General features: G+C 38.1%; 1 protein-coding gene across 1 annotated transcript; it reads right to left on the reverse strand.

Annotated features, from left to right (window-relative positions):
- Positions 1–118: 118 nt before the first annotated feature.
- LOC146147091 (complement C3-like) lies at positions 119–27351 on the reverse strand. The gene is made up of 43 exons (XM_083386439.1): positions 27227–27351; positions 26806–26917; positions 26496–26591; positions 25312–25469; positions 24610–24694; positions 23720–23851; positions 23289–23334; positions 23055–23145; positions 22767–22875; positions 22299–22431; positions 21900–22024; positions 21724–21784; positions 21376–21464; positions 21040–21144; positions 20122–20217; positions 19422–19610; positions 18566–18629; positions 18191–18351; positions 17540–17684; positions 16296–16455; positions 15596–15718; positions 15380–15471; positions 14794–14939; positions 14352–14403; positions 12840–13012; positions 11670–11808; positions 11208–11280; positions 10236–10372; positions 9964–10048; positions 9141–9300; positions 7875–8116; positions 7012–7199; positions 6131–6276; positions 5467–5644; positions 4995–5140; positions 4423–4552; positions 3752–3906; positions 3339–3448; positions 2734–2850; positions 2160–2260; positions 1685–1794; positions 1528–1613; positions 119–1229 (listed from the first exon to the last, which is right to left on the reverse strand). Exons 1-43 carry the CDS (start codon positions 27277–27279, stop codon positions 1004–1006), a joined length of 5325 nt encoding a protein of 1774 aa, XP_083242565.1. The 5' UTR covers positions 27280–27351; the 3' UTR covers positions 119–1003.
- Between the last annotated feature and the right edge of the window lie 565 nt (positions 27352–27916).

Consider the following 27916-nt stretch of genomic DNA (forward strand, 5'->3'; position numbering starts at 1 on the left):
GTTCATAACCCGTTCAATTTATACTCTAACCTATATTTTTGATCTGCTTAGGCTAAGCGTGACGTCACGGATTTTCGTATGCCCTGCTTTTAAATTCACGACATTGATGACGCTGATGTAACATGTAACTCCAAAAAGTAACCCTTTGCGTAGTTATAGGGCTATAGGAAATGTATATTAATTGGAGTGCGAATAATAAGCCGATAATTGTCAAAGGTAACGATTAAACAAACGTTGTTTACTATGATCACATGGACATGTAAACAGGGCAAACGGTATAATAACACGGACTGTTAATCTGTATTGATATAGTACAGTATGATAACACGGGCTCAGTAATGACCAATTGCATGATTAATGATTTGTCACAACGAGCAGATCATAGGCAACATAGTTTGAAACTTCTCGTAAATAGGCTATGAGCATCAGTACAAATAACGATGTGAAAAGAAAATGATATATGGAGCCTATATGTGTATATGTATAACTTGTCAGTAGGCTAGTTTGTTTACGTTTTTTGCAGTGTAGGTCTACATATGGTATAACAGATTTTTATCCACGAACTATAAGGTGTTATCGTATGTAAGGTGGTAGAAAAAGTAATTGGCGAACCCCAAATAATTTCATTTTTTACTAACTCGCCCGATCGGCGGAATCGAAAACAAGTCTTATATTTTAAGATCACAGTTTCATACAAAAGCGTCCCAAAATAGGATAACATCTTATACCTGTGACGATTAATCGAATCTTTAAAATTTTTCTTTTGTTTGGCATTTTAGGTTAGTGTTTTAAATTAGCGGACGCAAGCCCTTTTCATTTCACTGAACAAAACTGTATTAGAACAGATGTGTTAACCCTTTATTTCACCATCTTATTTCCGCCGGGTCCCACATTTCCTTTTTTAGTAAAACGTCCTTTCTGGCTGTAGCGATACACTTTACAATACTAATGGACGAAGCGATATTTACAGGCTAAAATATTTTTACAAGGGATTAAACGGCAACTAGTCGCACTCGTATTTGAGCTTATTAACGATCTCCTCCATGTTTTTGCAGGCGGCCAATCTTTTGCGCAGATCAACGCACTTGGCTTCCTGCTCCGGGGTGCGCTTCTTATTTAAATCGCGGCACTTCAATTTCTTGACCTTGGATCGTTTCTTGAACTTAGCGCAAGCTTCGGTCGTGAAGTACAAATCGACCATACTGTCCTCGTTCAGCTGGTACTTTTCGCTGAAAACCAAAAAAATAAGGTGAACGGTCTAACTTGCTCTTGCTTTCATTGATGAGGGAAACGCAAGAATAGAAATTCAACAATAGACTTATTTTGTCCCCTAAAATAGTTCGAGTTTTAGTTTATACTTAAGATGATCATAAAATCTGTTAATGTATAACGGTGGTTCGTTAAATTTTTTTTTTTGAAAAAAGTAACGCTAATCGATACGTGCTATATTTGCGATGTATGCTCGCCGGTCTATATTATACGCAAGGGCCTTAGATAGAATAATTATTTATTTTAGTAGATGCCTACCTAAATTCACCCGACTTTGTCTTGTATTTGTCTTGTATGTTTCCATACACGAACAAGTCCACGCCCTCCTTCAGCATATGGGTGTTCTGTATATAAAGTATTTGCTTTAGTAATGTTATAATGTTTTACGAATAACCCGAGTTTCATGCAGCCTCACCCCATCCTTCCTGCCAAGTTGTCCGAGATCGTCGTCTTGGCATTTGCGGTAACAGTCTGACCTCGTAACGAAAGTCCGATTGCTGCTCGATCTCACGTTCACGTCGCGGCCTACAAACAAGTTTATAAAAACTTTCCGATTGTTTTGAAGAGGAACATATACCGAAACTAAGTTTTGAAAGGGAGGTGTAATTTTATGTAACCCAGGGATTCTTAAACTGTGGTCCATGGACCCCTTTTGGGGGGGGTGTATACTAAGTTTAGGGGTCCATAAAGGCCCATTGAAATATTAGTGTATTACTTGAGAGAAAGTGATGAACATTCGAATAAAAAACAATTTAAAAACCCCCTGATGTAACCAGCCATTCACAATCAAAGTCCCGCAAACTTGAAAACACCGCTAGAGCACAGTATACCAGAGAAAGTCGAAACAACACAAGGCAGGCCCAGGCTTTCTAATTATTTTTATTTTTCACCTCTTTTTAGAGCTTGGATAATGGTGCCTTGAAATTCGACGAAGGTATCCGACGAATTGGCAGGCGGAGGTACCGTGACTTGTATGATAAATGCAAAAGTGCTGCAAAATGTTAAGAGAAAATTTAATACGCCGGTTCATTACCAGCATATGTTTGTAATAATAATAAACCTTATTTTTGTCTGCTAACCATTTTGTCATATTTATCGTAAAAAATGTTTTACAAAGTTTTTAGAAAACAATGTATATTTCACCGAAAGATTAAGTAAATATCTAATAGAAGAAATAAGGGAGCAACTAAAATTAATTGCATTTAAGTCAAATTGTAAACGCATGAACATGTGGACCAAACACAATTTTTTTTAACTCATATAATTGTCAAATATACCGCTATAAATGATCAAATTGTGTATTTGGGGGTAAGTAAACTCTCGGGTTAGAAACCTTTAATCTAACCTAGTGTAGCCTAATATACTTTATACTAAGCGCATTTGTAAACGCAGTTCCAGAAGACTTGCGTTTTAAAATTTGAAAACCTAAACTTAAACATAGTTAAGCGCCATATTCCTTTGTACCTCTTGCATGCCGCGTCTGAAATATCCTCGCAGTTGTTACCGTCTTTACAGCTGAAACAAGTTGATCCAGGGGCAAGACCCAAACAAGATGCGGTGTTTAACTGCTGGTCGCGTGTCCTGCGAATTATAGCGTTGGATTCAAATATATTTTCCATTTTTTTGTCTATTCGGGGATACAGTTTGCGACAGTTTGCCTTGATAGCGGTATCAATTATTAGCAGAAAACCGAAGAAACAGCGTTTTACAGTTATACAAATTTAGCTTACTGTTTTGCATCATTGAAGTGAAACTTTGCAATTACTTGTTAAAATATAACCTGTTGAATCCTACACAAGAAAGGTGAAATTCGAGACTGATACTGAGCTCTAATCCTAATGCATACCTATGATAAAAGTATAACTTAAAAAGTACAGTAATACTGTTTATATTGGAATCTTATTTTGGTTTGTTGTTTAACACTCCTGGTACAACTATATATAGTTTGTGAGAATTTATCACAGTACTTTTATAAACAAACGCAGAGTGCGAAAGTTGTTAATCAGAATACCGTTTTTTACCAGAAGGTTTTAGTTTTGTTTGCTAAACATTTTTATCCAATGATTCACCTGCATTTTGGGCATCCTCCCTCAGCACAGCGGCAAACTTCGTCAGTGCATTCTGAAGTTCGCAAGTGAGTCAGCTGGCCGGGAAGGCTGTAGAAGAGTCCGCAGCGAACCTGACAAAAAAAACTTTTTAAGGGATGTCAGTTCCCGTTACGTAGACAGATAGGACTTACGTTTAGGAACATATACCAGACGATATATGATTAATCAGCATTTAAAACGCGCACCTGATAAAATCAAGTTTGTTGGAATTACACGTCAGAAGAAAACATAAACGGATCAACCTTGTAAAAAAGACTGTGTTTTAAATTGTTGTCGATTCTAATATTTTGCCCTAAACATTTATCGTATATCAGAGTCGCCGCTATACTACATTAAGCGTGCAATGCAATAGGTGCCCAGGCCGTTTTCCTTACCGCGGGCTCGTAATAGTCGTAAACGTTGATCTTGGCTGGGTGAGGCTGGATAATCGGAACTTCCTGCTCCATGTGGAAAGCGATCACTTGCGGCTCGTGGGTGATTTTTCCGAGGTACAGCACCACATTCTGTTTGGTCACCTGGTAGAGATCGACTGCAAGCAGAAACACACACTATAATCCATAGCAGCACACGGGAGTCAGGTTGGCCAAAGGTACGATTAGCGTTGCCGTTCAGCCCAGAGTGGTCCAAGATTGCCAGGATCTGAGGCCAGATATGATTTTCGTTATTTTGTCGCGGACAGCACACTTTTTTAGTTACGATTCGTTTGGTTTGTTAAACCTTTTTAGCTTTCATTTTTTACTTTGGATATTCAGTAGTTGTGGTCAGCGACTAATCAGTTTGGCACACTAAAATAAAAACGTTTCACGGACGACATATAATGATGTTACAGGCCTAATCCTCTGTTAGTACCACCCTAAATAGCTCAACAGCGTTTCTATCTTAAATGTAGGCTAGTATGTTTCACGTACGTAAAGTCTAAAATATAGGCACGCCCGACTCTCGTAAGTATTTTATCCATACAAAATTGTGATTCCACATAAAAAACATTGATAAAAAATTAGAGCACGGATTTAGTTCGCAAAAGGTAATTCATAAAAATACGTACGAAGTCCGTCTGCAGCCATAGGGATGGCGATTCGCTCCAGGGTGTCGACCACCGGCTTGAAACCTGACATCAAGCCGATATCGATAATCGAAACACCAGAAGGCTCTCCAACCGATTTGGAAACTGTAATCTGAAAAAAGTGAAATTTTTGAAGGTATGGTTCAGACATTTTCCGATTTTTGAAAGTTATAATTTTAAACATTGCTTTTAAATGTCGTGCAATATTATTTGGTCCGCTCATTTTTTTGTCCGTAAACATCTTTATTTTTTTATTAGGCAAGCGAAGAAAATGTGGCGATTTTGGTTTGTGCAAAAAATATATTTTAAATGCTCAAAATGCATTTTCCGATTTTTTATGATTTGTATGTCAGCTTTTTTTCGCGCATTTTAAACCAGAACGTGAGGAATTTAAATGCTGAACTATTTTCATTTCAATTGAGGTCGGTTAATAAAAGGTTGGGAGACCACTGCTTAGGAACAAAAAAAATGCTCTTAAAATGCGACATCCAAATATGCAATATATGGCCCGGTAAAGTCCCTGCTATTTTTATCCGAAAATGTGGTGTTCTCACAGTCATCTTGACGATCATGGACGCCCCGTCTGCGTGTGCTTCTTCGTTAACGATCGTCAGGTCGGCGCTGACGTTGAAGTGACAAGCATCCTCTTCCGTTTCTGTCCTGAACGTGCAACGGTACGTCATCACTCCTTCGCCGATACCTGGAAACGTTGAGGTCACTTTAGCTGTAGGACTGCAGTCATATCACCTGGGCTGCCCGATAGACTTATTTATAAGTGTTTTATACCAGTGTCGAGGCTTTGTAGCAACTCGGACAACAATACTATTTGAGTTTAACCTGCTGACGTCGCACTTGGGTTAAAACAACCAGGGTCCTAGTTCATGTTTTTTTTCCAACTTTTTCAACCCCAACTTATTTTTTTTCCAACTTAAACCAATTAATTCAAAAAAATGCGTCTCGCTCTATCTAATTCGATTTTTATAGGAATGTCTGCTGAAAAAACGACTATTCGTAAATCCACTCTACCTTCCACATTGACTGAAACCATTTCCGATTCCAAAACATCCTTGGGCACTTCAATCTTTTTCGGATAGCCTTCGTTGTCGTTGTTGATTGAAAATGTGTGTTCGGACCCAGGAGCCCAGCTCGTGTCAGCTTGACCGGTTAGTCGGATGTCGATTGCGTTGATCAGATTAGGCGAATCCTGATGCCAAAACCAGTATAATCATATTAGGCTGGAAAAATGTATTGGCTATCAGAGCAGGTAACCGGTGCGCCATGGAAGTTTGGCAGGTGCGTGACGGGCAAATGCAAGCAATATTCAACAATATAAAACACTTATTTTTTATCATGTTTTTTTGGCTTAACCCATTTAGCATACAGTACTTTAAAGCAAATACAATTATAAGTCCTATGTAAAAAAAATCTTGCAAGCAATTTAGGAGAAATACCGATACACCCAACAAAACTCCACTTACTTACTTTGCACACATTTGTAAAGGTTTACCGGTGAGCCCTAACATTTTGCCTATTTGAACATAGTTATGACGTCACCTGCTATTGCGATACTTTTTGTCAAAAATGTCGGATATCGGTATCGGAAAAAAATATCAAGTTTCGGACATCCCTATTTATAAACCGACCTAAAACTGAACAAGAAATAAAGGCTTGCGTCTGTATGGTAACTTACAACGCTTGAAACCCACAGCTGGTAGGCGGAAAGGGCTTGTAGACCGATGACTGTGTCCTGTGTCGACATGAAAGCACCACCGTCGTTCCTCTGACTTATCAACCACATGGCGATCTTGCGGATAAAGTCCAGATCGGCTTGGCGAGCTTGGGTAACATAGTTCACCGTCAAAAAAATCACCAGTATGTTTAGGTTAAGATGTGTTCGAGCTAAACTTATTATGTGGGGATGCTGAGTGCATCGGGGATTTCACCACTGTTGCGACATATACTATATTGCTAAATACGTTCTTTACAGCAGTGGTTCTTAACCTTTTGAGCTTACGGGCCGGTAAAATTTCACACCAAATGTTGCGGATCGGTGGACCTTCAAAAATTAAAATAAACCTAAAATGGAAATACGACAAAAGTATGCATTTTAGAAACAAAGAATGGAGACTTGAGCAATTTGATGCTGCCTTGTTGATATAATACGCGTCATACGTGGTTCTATTAAAGTTTTTCACATACAACTGGTCTTAAAATTGAAGACTTTAACGAGTTGTAACCTACTTTTAAGCAGTTGGGCACAACACTCACAGCATTGTGACGTACGATAAAGTCCAAAGTATACCTTTAACTCTATTTTACACCACAATGTTGCAAATTACGGAACTGGCAAAGTTCTAAATTTAATGGACAAGCAGCCTTTAACGTCTTGCATTTTGTAATTTGAGATTTAAAATTGTAATATATTTGGCGGACCGGCTGGAAAGTTGACGCGGACCGGCGGTTGAGAACCACTGGTTTACAGTATAAAACATCAGCAGGATAAATAGGTTTAATGCAAAATATAGTTCCCTACTGAATTCCAGTCGCTACCATAAGCTATTTAAAACTCACCGGGTACGTGTCCTTGGGCAATCTCAATCTGCGCCATGAGGGCATAGGACGTAGCCTCGATGTCGACAGCCAGCGGTTTTAATTTGTACCAGTAAGCGTGCAGATCAGTACCGGCGATTTCGGCAGGCGATCGAGCTTTCCAGAACACATGTTTGCCGTTGGGAGACACCGTTTTCAGCTGCAGGAGCCTAGAGTAACAGGGCAAGTTTGAGATGAGCGTCGTCTTTTGATGTGCGATAACATTACATGGATGCCGATACCGGATGTTCACATCAAGGTGGTAGCGATTCCGATGTCATGCCAATTTAACATAGACATTTCAGCCATGACTGATGACCCCAAACCAGGGGTTTTCGGGGTTCATGAACTAGTTTTAGGGGGTACATGAAGGCCTAATTAAAATATTAGTCTATATTTCCAAGTACCCTAGTAATTTTTTTTTAAATAATTTAATTAAAAATAAAACAGTTTTGCACTGAATGTAGACTCCATTACACTTCACATTTTTGGACCGAAATCAGCAGATTTATGAAATCTATTTGTAGTATTACGGCAATTTATGCCCAAAAATAATTTAGGGGTTCGCGGCAGAAAATGTTCAAGAACCCCTGCTCTAAACTGAGATTCTATACCTTGAAAGGCAAAATAGAAAAATAAATGTTGTATATGAATTACGGATAATAACTAAATTTCTAGGCCATAAAAAATTGTGGCCAAAAAAACTGAAAAAAAATCCTCCAAATGACGTAATTTGTTATCGGTTTGAATCGCGTTATTTTTTTTAAAACATATTTGGTATGGGTATATGTAAACAACAAATTGTTATAAAATGTAAAGCAACAAATTGTTAAGGAAATCAATACCTCTGGTTCATTTCTAGGGTGAATAACCCTTCTCTTTGGTTCAGCGACAAGGCATACGTCAGCAGTGCGGCGCCGTAAGGCCGTTGAAACGTCGCATCGTTTTTGTTCGCTTCGAGGTACTGGATCGAGCGGGCGGCGGCCTGCTGCATGCGGATGTGAAGGGAAGTGAGACAGATACTCTGAGACTCCAGCAGGCTGACCACCACGTAGGCGGTCAGAGTAAGTTTGCCCCCGACCGCTCCCTGTTGAACAAAGCACAGATCGAACGCTGTAGGCTAATAAATCGAGATTTGCGCAAAATCCCACAATACGATCCAAATTTAACAACGTTTATAGGTCATAAAAACAAAAAATGTAACACAAACCAACAGCTAGTTGGAAACACATACTTCGTAATTGCACTACTTTACTAATGAAACAAAAGCGCAATAATAGCGAAGTTGCCGAAAACTTTAAAATGATCCAAACAGCTTGAATATGTTAAACATCGAAACAAGACATCAACCCATCAAGAATAGACTACAATAGCTACAATAAAATACAAACAATATTTTATCGAACCCCAAACTTCACCCCAATTTCATCACTGTCTTTATCAATACGTTTATCCATCACTCTGAGCTACAGATACCACACACCAAGACGAGCATTTCAGTGTCTAGGTTGCTTTCAAACCACGTGTTCCCACGCAGGTTTTATAACCAATTTGCCTTAGTGTCTTTGCAGTTGTGATGTCGCTGTATTAGTGTAAACTTTTAGTAAAATGCTGCGTGCCTTAGTGTAGGTTTGTAGGAAAGTGTATTCTTAGTGTAGACTTGCATGTAAGTAAGGGGTAAGCCACAGTGTTGTGATGACTTGACTTAGTGCACTTAAGTCACTATTTTTAAACGACTTGGTTAACTTAGGACTTTTTGGTAAAATGGCTTGACTTGACTTAAGTGTTGTTTTTTTTTCTTATTTTTTAGTTGACTTATTGCTCCATATCGGACGAATTAACCAATTATCACGGTTTATCGTTTTATTTTTATACAAGTGATTTATGATTTGAATGGGGTATGACTTGCTTCAACAATGACTTGACTTGGGTAACTGATGACTTGGACTGGGACTTGTTATTATTTGAAAAGGCCTGATTTGGACAAATGACTTGACTTGGATTTAGGTCAATTTCGAAAACTTGTTATAAATCGCGATTCGTGTTTATGCTAACGAAAACGAAGTTTTGCACAACGAATAGCAAAACGAACAATATTTAAATCAACTTACGTGCATCTCTCGGTGGTAAACGTGCCTAGTCTCCTCAAAGTAATTGTTCGCATGCTGTTTCGTGAGTAGCCACTCATAGGAGTTGCAAACTGGATCGACTACCATGTCTGTGTAAAATTCCTTTGTTTTGCTGAAAACCTTGTTCACGTAAGCGTTTAACCTGCAAAAGGAAGAGTGGGCAAAATATGAGATATAAAAGTGTAACAAAACTGTAAAATATTTTGGCAAAATCAGCGGTTGGAAATATATCAGGGTTTGGGTGAGAGTGCGAGTCCTTTTTAATTTTTTAAAGGAGAGGATATAATGGTAAACGTTAAGCTTCTGGCCGGTAATGCATTGTTGGTAAAGTGTGCAATGTCTAAATAAATTATTTGTTTTTCCAACAACAAGTAATTTGAAATTATTATTCGATTACTCGTATTATAATTTTTAATGTTGTCCATCTTACGCTTTTCGAAGTTCATTTAACCTTTTACCAAACAGCCGGCCACACTTACAGAAGTCATTGGACACTTTTTTGATATTAGGATACCTTAGGGACTTTGGTAGATCCAGGATTTTATTTGGTTAAGTTAGACAATTTTCAGGTCGAAGGTCACAAAACGTCATAAAACTATTAATCTTGAAACACCCGTTGTTGCAAATATGTTGCTGAAATTCAAAAAAGCGGGTAGCGCGTAACCTGTTGTTTGTGTTTGTTTAAAATTAGCCAAACGACAACTTGTTTTGAACAGTCTTATGACGTAAATAATGCTGCAAAGCTGGAAAATTGAAAAATTGAAAGATTTACACCAATCAATGGCGGAAGAAAGAAAAATCTTACCAAACACTTGGCTCGTGATTTGTGTACACCGACCATGGCCGAGATAGCACGAGGGTTGTCCTGTGGCTCACTTGACGCTTGAAACCTATATATGGTCAATGGTCATGCTTCATAAACAAACTTACATATCAGTTAAGAAAGTTATATTGGCATTTGCCTGAAAAGTGTGACTACAAACTGAAATTAAAGATAATAAATCTTGTGCAGATCAATAACAATTTTCTATCTACAGGTTGATAAAAATTATGCTTTGTATTTGAGTTTTTCATTACCGTCTTTCATCCGTTTAACAGACTGTGTCCATTTAGGAGTGCCAATTGATATTTTCTTAGTGGCAGCCAAGTAGTTATGAAGGTATGTGTTGGGTCCTGCAACCAGCATATTCTGCTCACCGCATCCGTACGGTTGTCTGGCAAACAAATATGTATTTTATTGTTGTGACCGCTAATAGATTGAACGAACATTATTACGTTTAAAGATGAAATGATACAAAGAAAACACAGTATTTGCCTATTATGTTGTAAATACATTTTGTCTCACACCGTGGAAAAGTTTAACCGCCCGTGAAAAACAAATATTAGCAGGGGCGACTTGAAAAAATAACGAGATGAATCGAGTCTAAACACGTTCAAGGGAGCAAGGCGTTGGAAAAGGTTTGCGTTTATAATGTTAAAAATGGCAAACGATTTCTATTTTTTGGTTAAAGATAGCATGGAGTGCTCGGCATATACCGAGATTTTGGCAAACAATTTAGGCTACAAGCCATTTATCCAACAGCTATGCGGCTGGTTAAAATAATTCTCTAGGTTTGGCGAATGGCAAAAAGAATATCAGGCCTTTTTCTTGTTAAACTTTAAATGGAGAGAAGTTAGGGATAAAATACCAAAAAAATTGCATAAACGGGGCTAATTTAGAAAAATGTTCAGTTCTACGAGAGTTTAAATCAACGCGGCTATGATTACATGGAAAATTAGTAATCAATAAACTTTAGGAAAAATAAAACTTTATCGCTTATATAATGGAGCCTATAAGTTATATAAGCGATTTTTCTTTGTCTCTTATATAATGGAGCCTAGATAAAAACTATATTTTGATAAGGCCTTTATAAACTCTCAATGCTATGTTCATATTTACATTACAACATTTAGAGCAAATTCAATATGGGTAGATACACAAATGTTAAAAAAAAAAGATATTGGAAAGAAATAATGCACGAATTACCGATTATAGCAATTAATACAAACCTGAAAATACTTTCCAAGCTTCGTGGTTCTTTGGTTAGCGGATCGACTTCTATTGAGGGGCCCAGAAAGTTCGCTGAAAAAAAATAACAATTTCAGATTTGAAATCCAGGAACCAAAATAACTAAATAAAAACTCAAGTTAAAGCAGACATTTGGCCAGCGGTATTCCTTTTTGTGTCAGCATTATTATCAGCATATTGCCCTGTGGTTCTTAACCAGGGTGCTATTTCTAATACTTAATGCCCCGAGTCATAAAGGGTTGATAACCACCAGTGTTGTAATGACTTAAGTCAATGACTTGACTTAAGTGCACTTAAGAACCAGTATTCGTATCTGGTTTCACTGGACAAACTTTATGTTAGGTGCGGTCCATGATCTCTACGCAGTTAAGATTTCACAGAAAAGGCGTAAAAAGACGCTCCCGCTATCTTTCATGCATTAAACAGTTATCTGTCAAACTCACTGTAAGCGAATATGGTGCATTGCCGCGACCCCGGAATGATCAGTTCGGGAAATTCGAAGTACATTCGGAAGCTGTCTCGACGATCCCGCTTTAGATCGATTGGATACGAACCTGTGACATCTTTAATCTCGCCGTTTTCCTGCAAAATTATTTGAATTGGACAAAAAGGCCACAGTCGCCGATAGCCGAGGCTTTACGGATTTACATTGTTAAACAGTATTTAGTTTAGCAAACTGCAAAGCCAAATCGAAACAAAAACGTTCAGCATGTTATATTTGTCGGAAGAACCCTCTTTATAATTAATACAATGCCTGGCAGCAACAGTATATTCGTTCAGCATGTTATGTTACTTAATTTAAATATATTTGCTTTCGCACTTTACGTAATGGCAAATATTTCTTTCTGCCGTGTGTTGACAAACTTGTAAGCAATATATTCAACCTAACCATCAGTATACAACTAAACAATTATATTTTTATCAGATGATACAATATGATTGGGCGATTTTGGTCAATCTACACTGATTTGCAAAGTTCTGGCAGATGTCAAAGTTTATTAAGCTTACTAAACAAAAAGATAGGTCTACATTTAACAATTGGAGATCTCTATTGAAGTTTTTTCCCTTTACAAACAATCATAATCCACTGCAAGAAACAAGCTACCCATTCGATGATGAACCATTAGCATATCTCAGGAGTCACCAAATTTTTTTTTCAGGTTATTCTAAAGCCTGCCCATCGCGAGTCGGATAACTGTCGGGATTTACGATCCCGGGCCGGATATAAATCGCTTTGCCGCACATAAACTCGGTTATCGGTATACAAAAAATATAAATTACTATAAATTTAATAAAATGTCGTACAGATCAACATTATCGAAACTTAGTTTGGAATTGCATCCGACAACATTGTCAACTGTACTTCTTCATTTTTTGCTGTGTGTCGGATTATTTGACCCGGTGGGCCGCGTTTGGCCGCAGGCCGTGGTTTGATAACCCCTGGTATATATTTACGTGTAGATGTAAAGATATACGATCAAAATGGTATAATGAAAACTGGAGATCGTTTTACGTTTCACCCGCCAAATAAACGTTCCGAGTTGGTCTTTTTCGGTAAATCGGTATATTTACGTCAATGAAACACCGCATTACCACAAACATAAAGAACCAACCTCGATCAGAATTTCCTTTTCGACGTGGTCAAGAACAGCACCCTCGTTGTTTTTGATGCGAACCTGGATCGGTATGTACTTCCTCTGTGGAACGCGAAGAGGAAGGACGGTAAGGCGAGCCGAAGAGGCACTACCGCTGTGGACTCCCAAGTTTAACATTGGCGTCCATACATCTGTAAAGACAACAACGACCGAGATTGTTTATTATGATTAAACTTCGAGTTGCATCCTTGCTTTCAAGAGTATGCACTCTGGACTGTTTGCTTTGCACTAGCGGTCAAAGGCGCCCGCAGAAAATTTTCCAGGGGGAGGCAATCAGGTCCTGAATTTTCAACATATGGAATTCTCCCATTTTTCGTCTGACGTTAATGAATGATGACGTCATAAAACAGTGACAGTATGACGTCATAGAATGGTGATTGCAAGACGTGATAAAAAAACGAATCAGAAACAGCCAAATACGTCCAGCAAAAGCGACCGCGTGCGTCGTCGACAATCCTGTCAGGCGCCAGCTGCGAAATCACAGTGTGCAATCGTTAACTTGGGGCGAAAAAACAAACGAAGACCGTGAAATATGTGTGACTAATTGTGGCACGTGGTCTTACAGTATGCTTAAAGAGCATAATTTTGCGTTAACCATCATTACTTATAAATGGAGACTTTGAAACGCGCACGACAGTCACCATTATACCTCCTTTTAAGAATCGGCTTCAGTTAAACAAATGTCGATGTTACACCAACATCGGATATTAGCGCAGAGACCGAACAGCGAGGAACATACTGCGTATAACTCGACGTTTTTTAGCAAGAAAAAAATAAAGAAGGTTTGACTTGGCGTTGTCAATTGTCGAATGCACACTTGCTAATCAGTCAACCTAAACAAATAACGAAAGAGAAAAACTTCCAGCGTTTACGGTCGACACAACAAAAGACGAAAAACGGCGTTTTGCGCTCGATTTTGGTTTCGCATTACATTAAGACGCGTGACCCAATTACTTAAAAAGCACGCCGCTTCGAACAGTTTGTTAACCGTGCAAAAACGAACAAAAAACGATAATATCACTCACAAAAAGGAGGTAAGAACTCCCGCGCCCCTCGATACGCCACTGGGGGTAATGGATAATGTATAATATTTTTAATCTTCATAACTAATACATATTACACTTATAAATAATACTAACAATCGCATTTTGAAATTCCAGGGGTGGGGGGGGGGCAAGTGCCCCCCCTTGTCCCCCCGTTCGGGCGCCCATGCTAGCGGTTAATCAAGGTTCGATTTTTTTTTCAGTTAAATGTTATTTCGAAAATTGGAATTGTATACGGCCCAACGACTCAATATCAACGTAAAAAATGTTCCATAAAAGAATTGCTTCCATCCTTGGAGAAATCAAATTTAAGTCAGGATAAAATAGCGAAGAGAAAGTCATGTTAAGAAAAAGTACAAATAAAATACTTGAATAAATCATTACTACATATTTTGGAAACTACATATTTTAGGTGGATTGGTCTTACTTTTTGGATAATGAGTACACAGATCTTCTCCAGGCTTCACCTCGAGCCTTACCTTAACAAAGAAAAATGGAATATACTTAATACTCAACGAAAAAAAAACATTTCTGATTCTTGTTTAAAAGTGATGTTGTGCTTTAACGTATTACAAAATTTAAAAAGAGAAAAAAAGAAATGAGTAGTATACTTAAAATTCACAATGTTAGGCTAAGCTTTATTTTGCACTGCGCAATATGGTTCGTTGAGATCCTTTAGGTGTATATTTACATTTAAGTTATATACCGTGGACCTCCATAAGGCTTATTTCACACTTCCGAATGCTGGGTAAGAGAGATAAAATTCGACCCGCAGGACAAAACGTTCCCAGTGCGTGTCTTACTTAAAATCAACGGTGACCTATATAGTATTAGCCTGGCGAAACATGTATTGCCGTGTTTCAACTCACAGCTATGCCTTTTTCCTTGTCGTAGTTGAAGACAGCAATCCTGAGGTTGGCCTGTTCGCGCTTCTTAAGCGAGTATGGCGTGTAGAGCTGCACGAATACCTTCTTGAACGTTCGCACGCTGGCAGTCTTGGCAATGCAAAAGCCGTCTGCGTCGACAGTAAACCGCAATTTAGCAAAAGAGAAATAAAACGCACAGTCGCGTGATAAGAGGGCGGTATTTCCATCATCAATCAGTTTGTGTGCTTGCTATTTCCATCGGAATTTTTTTGCAATGTATCTCAATGGTTTAGTAATCCACTTAATAAACATTGTTTTTTAAATTTTTGATTTATTAACAGTAACTTCACGTTTTTGCAGCATTTGAATATGGTTTGAAAGTAACAAACCCTGATATTCAAAATTTTGATCAATTCAGATATACCATCATTGACGGGTATTTTAAGAAGTCAGATACCGTCTCTTAATAATCAAGATTACGGCTTACAGCAATGTGTTCTTTCTTTTTAAAAAAAGTGCTACAGAATACTGCAGTAATAATTAGGTACATGGTAATAAGATAACAAAAGCCAATGGATGTCACAATTACCGTTTCCGTCTACCATGCTAACTGCGTCAATGTCATACGTTGTTATACTGTGTCTGGATGCAGTTTGCAAGCTTTGTTCACCAAGTTCGTTCCTAAAAACATGAATTTTTACTTCTGTTGACTTCCGATCGATAATAATAATAATTTACGTTTACTCCTCTTAGTTATATCTGGAAGATAATAGGCTACGCTTATCCTTTTAGTGGCGATACGTACAACGTCGTGCTTTCGAAAATGAGACTCTCCTTGAAGTCGGATCGAATACTGGCGCCTGCTGCTCTGTCCTCTGCCACCGCGTTATCCAATGATCTTCCGAATGACGAGCGATCGGCGAGAATCCTTCGTAATATTTAAACAAAGTTAGATACAAGAGTAAACGATTTTTCAGGTTGTTAAAGTAACTGTTTTATCGCTGGTAAGGATTACAGCTGGTCTGTTGCCAAAACAATGCTCGAATCCTTGTATACGAAAAAGCTTGTTGGCAACGAGAAGAGTAATGCGATGTGTGTTTGTTTGCATTTACTTGTTAGTTACTTTGTGCTTATTAGGCTATGTATACAGAGACAACACGGCTGGCCACGCAAACAGGTGACGATTGCTATTGTCAAAGTCAGTTATTCTCAACTTTTTATGGCTTACCGCACCCCTCAAAAATAATAAATAGATTTTCGGCAACCCGCCTGTAGTTTTTGTCGAGTATTTTACTGAAATGTCACTATAACTGGAACTGGAACAGCACAGTTAACTTAAAACATTAGAAAGATGTCATTTAATATAATGGTCTCCAAACGTTAACAAACAGTTGTATAAAGAAGCTTAACAATTTAACAGCTTAACAAAGTATCCTCCCATAACGATCGATAACTTGCAAGGTAACACATTTGGTTGCACTTGTTAAAACTCAATTGCGTGGTACCTATCCCTCGTGGCATTGTGGCAGGCACTCCGAAAGAGTTGACAGCAGCCCGGAGTGATTGGTTCGCGATTTGTCAAACATCTTTGATATCTTCCTTCGCAGCTTTCATCCGCAATTGACGTGATTTTTCCGTTTTTCTCACATTCCTTTAGCTTGGATTCTGCGTATAAAAAGTCTTAAAGGCCAATCTATATACGTTACCCGAAGTCATTTCGATTTGTATTTTTCTCTTGCAGGAAATATTATTCGCAACGAAAATGCTCTGGACCATGCAGAGTTTCCCAACATACTTATCATAGACGGCCGTATAGAAAATATGACAGGAAAAAGTCAACTAGTTTTTCATTTCGCATTATAAATATAAGTAGTTTATCTGTTAATATGTAATTTAGGGATTGCATATCAGTTTGCAAAACATTATATGTTTACTCCGATGGTCTTTTGTTTTTGTCATTTTTCAATTTGGGGCAATGGCATAGTTTAAACCCCAACCTAGTTTTTTTTTAATACAAATCTAGCGTCTATACCGGTGGTTCTCAGTCATTTCTGACCGCGTACTCCCCCGTGTCGATTGTTTGCTACGTGTCACCTTGTTTAAACATATAGACTATTTCGCTGCAAGTTATTTAATTTAACTCTAAAAACAAATGATACCAGCTCGCTTCCAACGCTCGACGCGGATTTTAGATTATGGGTCTATTTGTGTGAAAATACAAACTATATAACTTATACGGGAACCGCAATACACATGTGTTTTGTCAGCTCCTCCTTAATTAGACTTGAAAGCTCTTCGCGTAGTGTTTAATTAGGGTTCTTTTTATCGGTTACGTTAATTTTTTCAGACCCAAGTTTCGAGGCATGAAGAGACAAAGACTACTATAATACTGGATTGAAGTCCCTTACCAATTTACATCGCCTTCTTATATATACTGTTACGAGAAACACGAACTTGTCTACAAATATCTATACAAATACAAACAGAACGTTTCGGAATACGAGCACTTATTGATGGAAAACAGCATAAGCAGTATAGTATTATACACAAACCATTTTAAAATTACGTCCCATCAAGCCATTTGTAAAATCCAAGGCAAGTCTTTTTAAATAAATAACAAGTCATTATTAGGGCCTTAAGTCAAGTCAAGTAAATTTGCCCTAAATACTTAATTCAAGTCAAGTCATTTGAAAACAGTAAATTAATTGTCATTACAACCATGCAGCAGAGTGTTCCGAACTGTTCCAACCTTTTACTTTATCGGCGTTCCGTTTTTCCCGCGTTAATTCCAAGGTAGCCTCACGCTTCTTTCTTCCAGCAGACTCGTCCGGACACGCCAAAGTTAATGTTCGTATCGCATCGTGGTTTGCACTTTCCAAAAGCAGTCCTGCCCCCTAAGTAAGCACGCAGAAAGATTATTATGATAGATCACGTTTGGTGCAACCTATTCAAGGAGATACGAAACGCCGCAATGCTCCCATGCATCCGGACGAGGTATTCGAAGTCGCGTTAAAATAGTACAGCCATCTAGTGAACTCGGTAGTTGCTAATACCAAACGTAGCAGGATGATAAAAAAACAAAAAAACAATTAACCTCTGCTTGCTACTGTCCACAATGTGTTCGAACTTTAACAAAAAAACATTTTTTTGTAATAAAAGTTTTCACTTTTTTAATTTTCAAGTTTAAACCAAATAAAATCAGCGCTTTTAACCATGAAAATGGATAGAACTATTGAAGCGTGCTGAGTTTTCCATTCATATATATATGTATTATTCCATTTTCCGAAAAGCAGTATGTTGTCCCTGAAACGACTACCGAACGTTCCGGATATACAGGCGTCCAAAAGCTATGGAGTGCAGACCTGGCCCGCGAGCCTTAGACCTTTCAATTGCCACTTACAGTAAAAACATCAAGTCCGTTCTTTCCATTCGATCGCAGACAGGCCTGGTCATAAGACTGCATTTTGTCAAACATTTTATCCCTGGAAAGTCTGCTGCCATTGTAGAGAAAATATGCTGCTCTGTCTGCGCCGATTAATGTGACAACTGCGTTTGGAGGACCTGGATTTAAATAAATGTTTTTTTTAATATTAGTAGCTCGACGAATTACTTTGTAACAAGTTGTTGCAAACATTTAGTTTGAAGGCTTTTTGTCTGTAAATTTTTTTATTTGACGGTAGACTTTTAGTTAAATACATTTAGGGTATCCAAATAAATTATTTTTATTAGCAGACATTAAATTTGACTTCGTTTTTGTTTATTGTGTAATTCTTACCTGTCAATGTAAAATCAATATCCGCTCCTGGTAAAACCTCTTCTGGTACTCCTACTGTAAGTTCCTGTGAAAAAGCAACACTTTAAGTAAAAAATAGAGCGAAATAGCTCATATAGGTATATAACGATTTTTCGGGGAGACTAACGCTACAATAAAACGAATTAGCAAAATGGCATTGTTATCGGCAATGGGCAAAATAATTTGTTAATATACTGTTGATAAGCTCTGTGGCTCGGTCTGCGTAGTTATGCGATTACAGCAATTGTTTGCTGCCTTTAAAAAGCTGTTAACCAAATGATGTCTGATAACGAAGGCCTGTCATATGTCCTCTTTTCACAAGAACAGTGAATGGCCCTCCGAGGACGCTCAAAAATGCCCAAATGTCCCCTTTTTCGTATTTCGAGTTAGTTACTTATACTTTCAACAAGACTTTTAGGCGAAACGTTGTATTTATTTTCCAAAATACTGTAGCCATGAAACACGCTGAATTGTTGGATTGAAAAAGGTTTTCCAACAAATTGCCCTATACCAGCCCTACCTTTTTATTGTTATGGCAAACATTGCGCCAGAAAAAACAGCTAAAAGTCGCGCAATTTTAGTTTAGTAATATGGCCCATAATCTTATTTTGTAACTTTTGCTTTGTTTTTGTAACTTTGCGCCTGCAACTACCATGGAAATGTAAAACCTTATCAACTCAAACGTAACAATTCGACTTTCGGTTTATACTTGCCGGCAAAAAATGTCCTCTTTTTGGGTGCTGAAAATATGGTAGCCCTATGATAACGTTACTAGTAAATGGCAACTGATGAAGCAACAAATCACAACTGTAGAGCTGCACATCAACAGTTAACTTACAGTTTTGCACTCGTTGGCTACATCGAACCACATGGACGCGGAAACAACCTCCGTGCCCTTCAAGTAGTAACCGACCACCCTTGCACTCGGTATCATGTCCATTGTGACTTCGAAGATTGCGGTAACTTGCTGATTGACAGGCTGGGGTTCCACGAGTCCAGCATGCACGATCACTCCACGGGAAACCACCTGGAAGAAAAGAAAGCTTAAACGCGGGAGATAAGCGACGCAAATATTGGCGGTATGTGGGTCTACCGGTGTTTAACAACCAGAATGCAAGTTTTACGCTTTCTCCGGTAGCACATGTGCAAGGGCATGTAAAATACGGCGGCAGTATACTGTTGCACAACGAAACTCATAATGTCCTGGATCGGCGACAGACTTTCAAAATCGCATATCAGTGACTGATTTTTGTGCAGCGACACAACTGATAGGTATTGCCTGCGAGTAAAATATTGTGCTATTGATTTGAAAACCATTTTAAACACATACTGAAAGGTCCTCGGTAACTTGTCTTATCTCCAACACAATAGATTTCTTAAGCATGGGTGAAAAAGTGTATTATTTTAGTTAAATTTTCTAACCAAATAGACATAGAGCTACGTCCACTACCTCGTTAAACATAATCTAAAATTTTGGGCGAAAAAACTTCATTGTACTTTTAGAGCCCGTAAATTCTGCCATTCTTCTTTCTACTCACAAAATAGCGAATTTCCGCTGGTGGAGGCATCGGAAAGTAAAAGAAGGTTACTTGAAGCTGCTGGCCTTTTTTGATGTTGCTTTTGTCCGCAGTAATCTGTAAGCACGTATTTATTGAGTACATCGAAAGCCATTGCAGACCGAATCTGTTGATCTATGATGCAAGCAGGGCAGGCTAGAAAAACAACTAGCCTGCAGTGAGGTTCGAACTCACGACCTACGGTCAAGCCGGGACCGTAGCCTTATACCAACTGCTATGCAGGCTCAGAGAGGAGCGATGAGTTGAGAAACAACCATTCGCCAATGCTTGTTCAATCTGTTAGTACAAGCAATTCAATTGAAGGGGATACAAAGCACCATATCATTTATTCAATGAAACATACACACATATGTGTGTTAACAACTGAGATCTCGCCCTTTCTGTAGTTGCCACGTATTTATTTGTTATATTAATCCTTTAAAACAGGGGTGGGCAATTATTTTTTGAAAAGGGCAGCATGAGAGAAAATGTCGTGGCGGGCAGGATCAAAATATACATATTATAAAGTGTGATTCCTTCTTAATGATAGCTACAAACATTTTAGTTTTGACAAGCTGACGAAAATAGGAATAAGTGATGATAGCTTGTAGGTATAATTCATTCAATAAAATATTCCAAAACCACGAAAACAACGTGATGATATTTTTTATTAAAAAAGTTTTATAAAAAGTAAGCCGCGAGCCGGATTAAATTGCTTTGCAGGCCGGATTTGGCCCCCGGGTCGTAGTTTGTCCAGGTGAGATTTAAAATATACTTTTTCAATCAGAAATTTTTAGGCCAAAGAATTAAAGCCGATTTAGGATATTTTCGCCAAATCAGCAATTATATTTTGTTAACACACATCATTTTTTTCAAAGTAAACAAACAAACGACTTTTACCTGGAGGTAGCTTTTGCTTTTCGAATAGTACGGCAACACCGGCAACGTAATGGAAGCTTGGTTAGCTTCGTTTATACCTTCCGTAATTGTAGAGACTGTAATTGTCTAAAAGTAGAGAAAACTGTTACTCTTATAAGTTAACACTGGTTTTATACTTGGGGACGAAGTGAGTAAAGAATTTTGACAAGCTTTGGATGTTTAACGGCTTTCACGGTATCAACTAAAACAATTCAAGATTGTTACAGTTCTCCAAGGCAGCGACGCCAAATAACCCTAATTTTAACTATAAGCAACATTAGGATCCTTACACGCAACTGCACGAGCACGACGGCATACCTGGTCTTCGGTAGAAATAAATTCCAATTTAAAGTTTATCTGCCCTTTCACATTTGATGTTCTTGTATAGACCCTGTTGTGACCAGCAACTGAAAAATTAAATGAAGCATTAATCAATAACTGGCGTGCAACTATATAAAATGGTGGGAAACTTCATAATATGTAACCCATATGCGCACACAGTATAATGAAAATAGGTACATTGCAAAGTTGAAGTAGATATATATTGCTTTGCTTTAATAAATTTAACATATATCCTTTAATGACACCAAAACATAGCTTTTACAAACCCCTAGAAACTACGAATAACACCGGTCTTGCCGAAGGCTGTTACACGTTCTACAATACCTTCTATTCTGGTTTCCACACCGTCGACAGGCGTCTTCCTAACCGCATCAAGTATATCGAGCTGCAAAATTTTATAGCAAACAAAACTAAATGTTAAAACGCGTTCGACAGTTAAAGGATAAATAACATCTACGCGGGTTAGGAAAATTTCAAAGCGTAATCTAACAAACTCTCACCTGCAGAACATAGGAAAGTTGAGGTGTATAGTATTTGACGAAGCGATATGTGCTTATTGCGTATGGTGACGTCACTATTGGAATATCGCCGGACACCCCTGATTCTAGGATGCCGTCTGCTTCTCCTAAAACACGCCAGCAGAATTTTTAGTTTATTCCCAATTGATTTTCTATATACAGAAAAAATTGTTCTGAACTTAAAAGCATATTGGCGCACGAAAAAATAACTCATTTTCGAATAAGGCAAAACAAAATACCCGATTCAAACTTTAAAAGGCAGAGAATTTGGAACGAATGCACTTAGGAAGTTAAAAAAAAATCACGTTCGACTTTGCTGTATTTAAATTGCGGCGACAATTAGAAAAGAAAGGCAGTTTAACAAGTTGGTTTTGAACTTACCTGTGACGGTGGCAGCAATCGAAATAGTAGCTCCTTGACTCGACAAAGACGACAGGGTCTCGCCTTCAACTAACAAATTCTTGACGTAGTCGGTTGACACACTGAAGCTTTGTTCTCCATAGGCAATGAACGCCTTTAATAAAAAAACAATACGATTATCCATAAACGACTGCTTCGCATTTGCTGTTATGGACCTCAAATGTCATGCTCTTTGAACTATGTTTAAATGAAACTGCTTTAGCCTAATATGATCAGATACTTTATCAAACAATGAAAAATGAATAATACTTTTTAAAGTTCTACAGTGCTTTTTCGCGTGGATTAGGAACTGTTTCGTTTATGACACCCTTTTATGTGAGCCACCGTAATCAATTTGTATAATTTTTTTAAGTGAAATCACTTATGGCGGTGGAATATAGCAAATGGCAAATGTTTCAATTATACTTGCAAACTTAAGGTTGACCATACCTTATTGAATTGGCGGCCAGGCTTTTTGTAAAACTCAATTGGTATGCTTTCCGGCGTCTTTCGCAGTTGCATTATAAGGAGGTAGTTTCCACTGACCTTTTCCCCATAGCTTTAAAAAATAACAAAAGTTACTTTTAACTAAACCATAGCCTGATATTGTGATTAAAAAGTACATCAGTCGAAATGGAAAAATCGTAGCAATACGCCTAAGAAAAAATTGAACTGATATTTTCTTATCGCCCATACTTTTTACTTTTTTAAAGCAAAAATGCAATTGTTACAATTTACCTATATGATGCCTTAATCTTTCCGTCGATGGTTTCATCGGTGGAAAGAAGAAAGGGTTTGCTTTCAATAGTCACTTGGAAAGACGGGAGTACTGCAAGTAAAGTCGAGAGTATTTAATTTTTACGCAAGTCGATTTTCTCGTAATACTGTAAAAAATAAAAACAAATTAAACGACAGGCCTAAACCTATTAAGCTTGACAAGTGAGGGCACAAAATTCAACTAAGTGTTCTCACCGTATCTCTGAACCATGAAATTAGTGGAAGAAGTTGTTGTGATGCCCTGTCGAATATAAAAAATTATAAGCTTTTTAGGACTTTACGGCAACTTTGGTAATAAGTTTCTGTAGATATAATTGTTTAAGTATACGATAAGTGTACAATAAATCAACAAAAAAATTCGAGCATCGAGCACAGTTAATGTGCGTTGCTAGAAATTATTCTTCGTTCATAGGGACAAATTATATTAAATCACAAAGCGAAAATGCTAGAATGGTTGCCGCTAATTATTTATATGTTTTGTGGGGTACCTTAAAACAAACATAAAATGATTACAAATCAACGTTTAAAGTCTGACATTTTATAAACACCATCAATTTGCATTTTAAAATAATACACTTTTCAGTCGCGTGTCAGGCATCGCAGATCGAAGAAAAAGAAGAGCTTACTTTTTCCTCATATTTCGCCAAAACGATCCACTTTCCAATCATAGGACGGGGCGGCAATTCAAAATGTATTTCGATTGTTTTCGTCTGAGGCAATGTGCGACTTTCTCTGTCCACGCCGATGCCGTCTGGAGTCTGAGCAAAACGGATTATTGACCTGTAGGCTTTTTCAAGGCGGTAGTGTGTGATATTATGGCTTGGTAATTAACCACTCCAAAAATAATCATACGGAATCTATGCAGCCACTTGCCAGGTGGGCGTTAAGTAGGCCTAGCATGATAGCCAAAGAAAAACCTCTTTAAAACCTCTTTAAACATCAGTCTTCCCGTAGCTTGATTAATGTTAGACTATCACGACAAATAACGACAGATCGCTATATACCACACTATACATCAAACGGGCAAATACCTGCAATATTGTTATGTTGTATATTTTTTGTAGAATGCCACCAGTCAATAATTTAGATGGATACAATTATGACCAATATTTATTAAAAATTGTTATACTGAGCTATAATGATTTTGCCCACTGAGTTAACTTTCTGCTTTTATTATTGCTCTTTGGGTGTTTGCTTTCCCTTTTTACTTTAGGTTGCATTTTGCTCTGGATATCGACGGTGTTTAATTATATCAAAGACACTTTTATTTTTTAATTAATATATTTTGGTCATTTTACAAAATCGCCTTTTAACAGTCTGACAATGCCCATTTCATACTGCGAAGCATATATTTGTGATCTTTCTATGCTTTGTGTTTTTTCCAAAATCTACAGTATACAGATAACATTGGCCCGCCTATAATGGCCTTTTTGAACAAAGGAGGTATATTTCGGATTTGACCCATTTCTAATTAACAGGAAATAAAAAGACACAAACATAACGAACGAAAATATACCTGTACAATGATTTCCAAGTGCTGTGTGCTTGGTGACATTGATTGCATAAGCGGGAAAGCTCTTATCTTTACCTTTTCGCCTGGCCTGAAATACATTTTATTAAATTGTAATAGCCTAAAGGCGAAATGTTAAGCAGCCCACGGCTTGTTGTTTAAGAAACGTCTTGCCAGAATTATTCGTAATATAACATAAGAAAAACAACATTGTGTAGCCTGAAAATAAGTAAAGTGGACAATAATATATTTCCATCACTGCTTAGGATAAAGGCGCTACAAAGTTTGAGGAACCAGAATCTGAAACTATAGCATAAAAAATAAATATTACTCGCAACGAAAATAGAACACCATTTAAAAAGTTCAATTATAGGGCTAGCCTAGGTAATACCTAAAATACTTAAATACAAACACCAACAGGAATACAATACCAACAGGATTGAAAATTTTCTTAGGGACTTAAACCAACTTATGCCTTACTTTAAACGAAAAAGTTTAAATTAAATATTTATAAAAATCTCTCGGTGGGCTAGTGTATACCTGGAAATTCTTATGCCAATGCAAGCCCAACACATTTTTTGATTTTTCGCGTTTCGTACACCTAACAAATTAATACCCCTTTCAATAAATAACCAACGTGAGTGAAAACTTGTTTCTGTGGGTGAGAATAATAACTACAGCACCTAAATTCAGAAACGGGAACCATACTTATATATGGGACGATCAGTAGCCAGAAAGATGTAGCCGCTCTTCTTACTCACGAACACCTCGACTGTGTCCTTGAAGTCCGATGCGCTGTTGGTGACTTGAACAGTTAGCAGAACGGTCTGCCGTTGCCGGAATACCCTAATATCACCGCTCGCCACCTAAATACAAAGGCCAGGGCTGGATATTAATCATTAGGCAAATTAAGCACGTATAGGGCACCAAGGAAATAGGTGGCACCACAGAAACTTTCGTAGTCAAATTGTCAAATGGTTTCTCAGTGAAATAAAAAAAAGTTATTCAGACGAATCAGACCTTAAGAGTGAGCCGGTTTAAATACATTTTGCCTATTTTGCTTTGTCAAGTATCATCTTTAACGTCTCAATATATATCGATGGATATTATCTTGTGTGGTTAATTGAGATTACATTTTAAATGACACCTATAGGGAAAGTCTTATGTGTTTAGTGTTTCTCAAAGGCATGATCCGGCCCTGACAAAGATATGTCGGCTCGAGTAAACTTCCGGTGCAAAAAAGGTCGCGCCATTAATTTTCCAGACATGCAGTAACATTAAGTTTCGACACGAACTTACGCTGAGAGGGTAATCCTGGCGAACAGCGCTTTGCCATACGCGTAGCCAGGGGGGCCTGAGGGGCCATTTCCCCCAAAATTTATAAACATTTTTCTCTTAATAATTCTTTTTTATCATTTATGATCATTACCACAACAGTCGATCACAGGCATGAAAAACCTTCAATTGTCATGTACTGTTACGTCACAAACAATGTAGTTTATATTACGTTTGCTATACATTAATGTAGTTTTACTACTTTTAGGCAGTATTTGCTCTTTGAATGTTTTTTGAGTATTGCGTTAACACTCAGTCAGTTGCTGCTCGAAACGGTTTGCTAACATTGTTATTTGTGTTCGTTACGGCAGTTTAACACAATGACAAAAGCTAAACAAAAACTTTTTGCTCCCCCCCCAGATTATTGGCTGCCTACGCCACTGCGCTTTGCATGAAAAATTAGGAAAGTCCGCGTTTCGGCGCGCACGCCTGCTGGCTGGTGCCGATCGAGTTTGTTGCCTAATTACAAGAGTATTTGGTTTATTTCCTGCTTAAGCTGACCATTACAAAAGTCATTTGTCGCAATTTGATGGCGACATATCACGACTTGTACTCACCCTGAGGTCGAGTCGAAGTGGTTGTTGACATATAGTCTTGTTTGGCAGCACAATTCCGTTATGTGAACTGAAGGTCGACTCTTTACCGGGAAGATTCTGCGGGCCAAAAAGCGGTTAATTGCAAACAAAACAGTGAGAAAGAACTTGGCATGAAAAGAACCTCTAGATTAGCTCCTGTTCGCAAAAATAGTACATTATGATAACAATTATACTTGCTGTCTTTAAACATTCCAACAAGAAGTCGGTACAAAAAAGTTCAAAGGCCCCCTAAAATCCCGTTTATTTGCACAAACATATAGTGTTGGCTTACTTGCAAGTAATACGACACAGTGGCGGTAGTGTAGCCATGAAGATTAAGAAATCCGAATTCCCCTTCTGCATCTACGCGAAGTCCTTTCGGGGTTACGATCGTGTGATCGAAACTGAAGCAAATAAATGGAAAACAACATTGATATTGTAAGAACAAAATTAGGTTGATGGCTTGCAAACCCACAATCAAGATGAGATGAATTGCTGCACATTATGTTCTATTAGTAACAAAAACCAACAATGAGTTAGGCTAAAAGTTGTGAACCTGGCGAAATTAGACAAGGGAATTTCGCAACAGCATGCAAGCATCACAGCACATCTTACTTTCAGCGCCGCATTTTGACGATACAAATATTGTGCGATTTTACCTGGCGGTGCTAATGTGCGCTCTGCTCATTACAACAAACAAACAAAACTCTCACCTGTAAACGACGTGAACCAACAGAAAGGCGAAAAACAATATTCCGACCTTCATCTTCGACGATTAATCTGCTCCGGCCTGTTGAGCAAGTATTTGCTGCACGTTTGCGTCGCTCGGCTTTATCAAGAAGCGAGCCAAAAGCTGAGAAAAAGGTCAATCCATTTTCTCCGAGGCTCGGCCACCGGCAAAACTCAGCCTGGTGGTTGCCTTGCTTAGGCTTGCAGCGCGGTTTGTAGTGTGATTCAATACTTTCGTTGAATAGGATTAGCGAAAAGTTCATGCCGCGAGGTGTTTTTGTTGACGACGCACGCCGACGGAAAATTTCCACGAGTGGTACATCGCAAGTTGGTTTTCAAGAGCGTCTCCTGCAGAAATGGCCGGCACGTTAACCACGTGGGTAGAATTGGATGTCAGCCCGCTCTTTTCTTTCTTACACGCCACCTTTGCTCAACTTGACATGTTGCCAACCAAAACAAAACAATTGTGATTCACAATAGCAGATTTGATTAATTTCAGTGCAATCACGGTGTCAACGCTTTTAGGATCTAATGATTTGAACATTTAGAAAGGAATGTGATCCGAGTCAGATCTTACAAGAAGCGATGACTTAAGCAAACAAAACACTGTACTCATAAAATCGAGTCAAGAGTAGCAAGCTAGTCGCGAGTAACGAGTTGCCATCCCCTGATTA

Source organism: Ascidiella aspersa, chromosome 4 (genome assembly GCF_963924565.1).
Source record: "Ascidiella aspersa chromosome 4, kaAscAspe10.2, whole genome shotgun sequence".
Taxonomy (NCBI): Eukaryota; Metazoa; Chordata; class Ascidiacea; order Phlebobranchia; family Ascidiidae; genus Ascidiella; species Ascidiella aspersa.

Bases quoted from the DNA above. Each gene is read 5' to 3' on its own strand.
- LOC146147091 (XM_083386439.1), bottom strand. From the start codon at position 27,279: ATGAAGGTCGGAATATTGTTTTTCGCCTTTCTGTTGGTTCACGTCGTT. The intron at 22,876-23,054 runs GTAAATTGTAAC...TATTTTTTAAAG, and splicing joins AAGATTAAGGCATCATATAG to CTATGGGGAAAAGGTCAGTG. The intron at 17,685-18,190 runs GTAAGTGGCAAT...GTGCTTACTTAG, and splicing joins ACGGACTTGATGTTTTTACT to GGGGCAGGACTGCTTTTGGA.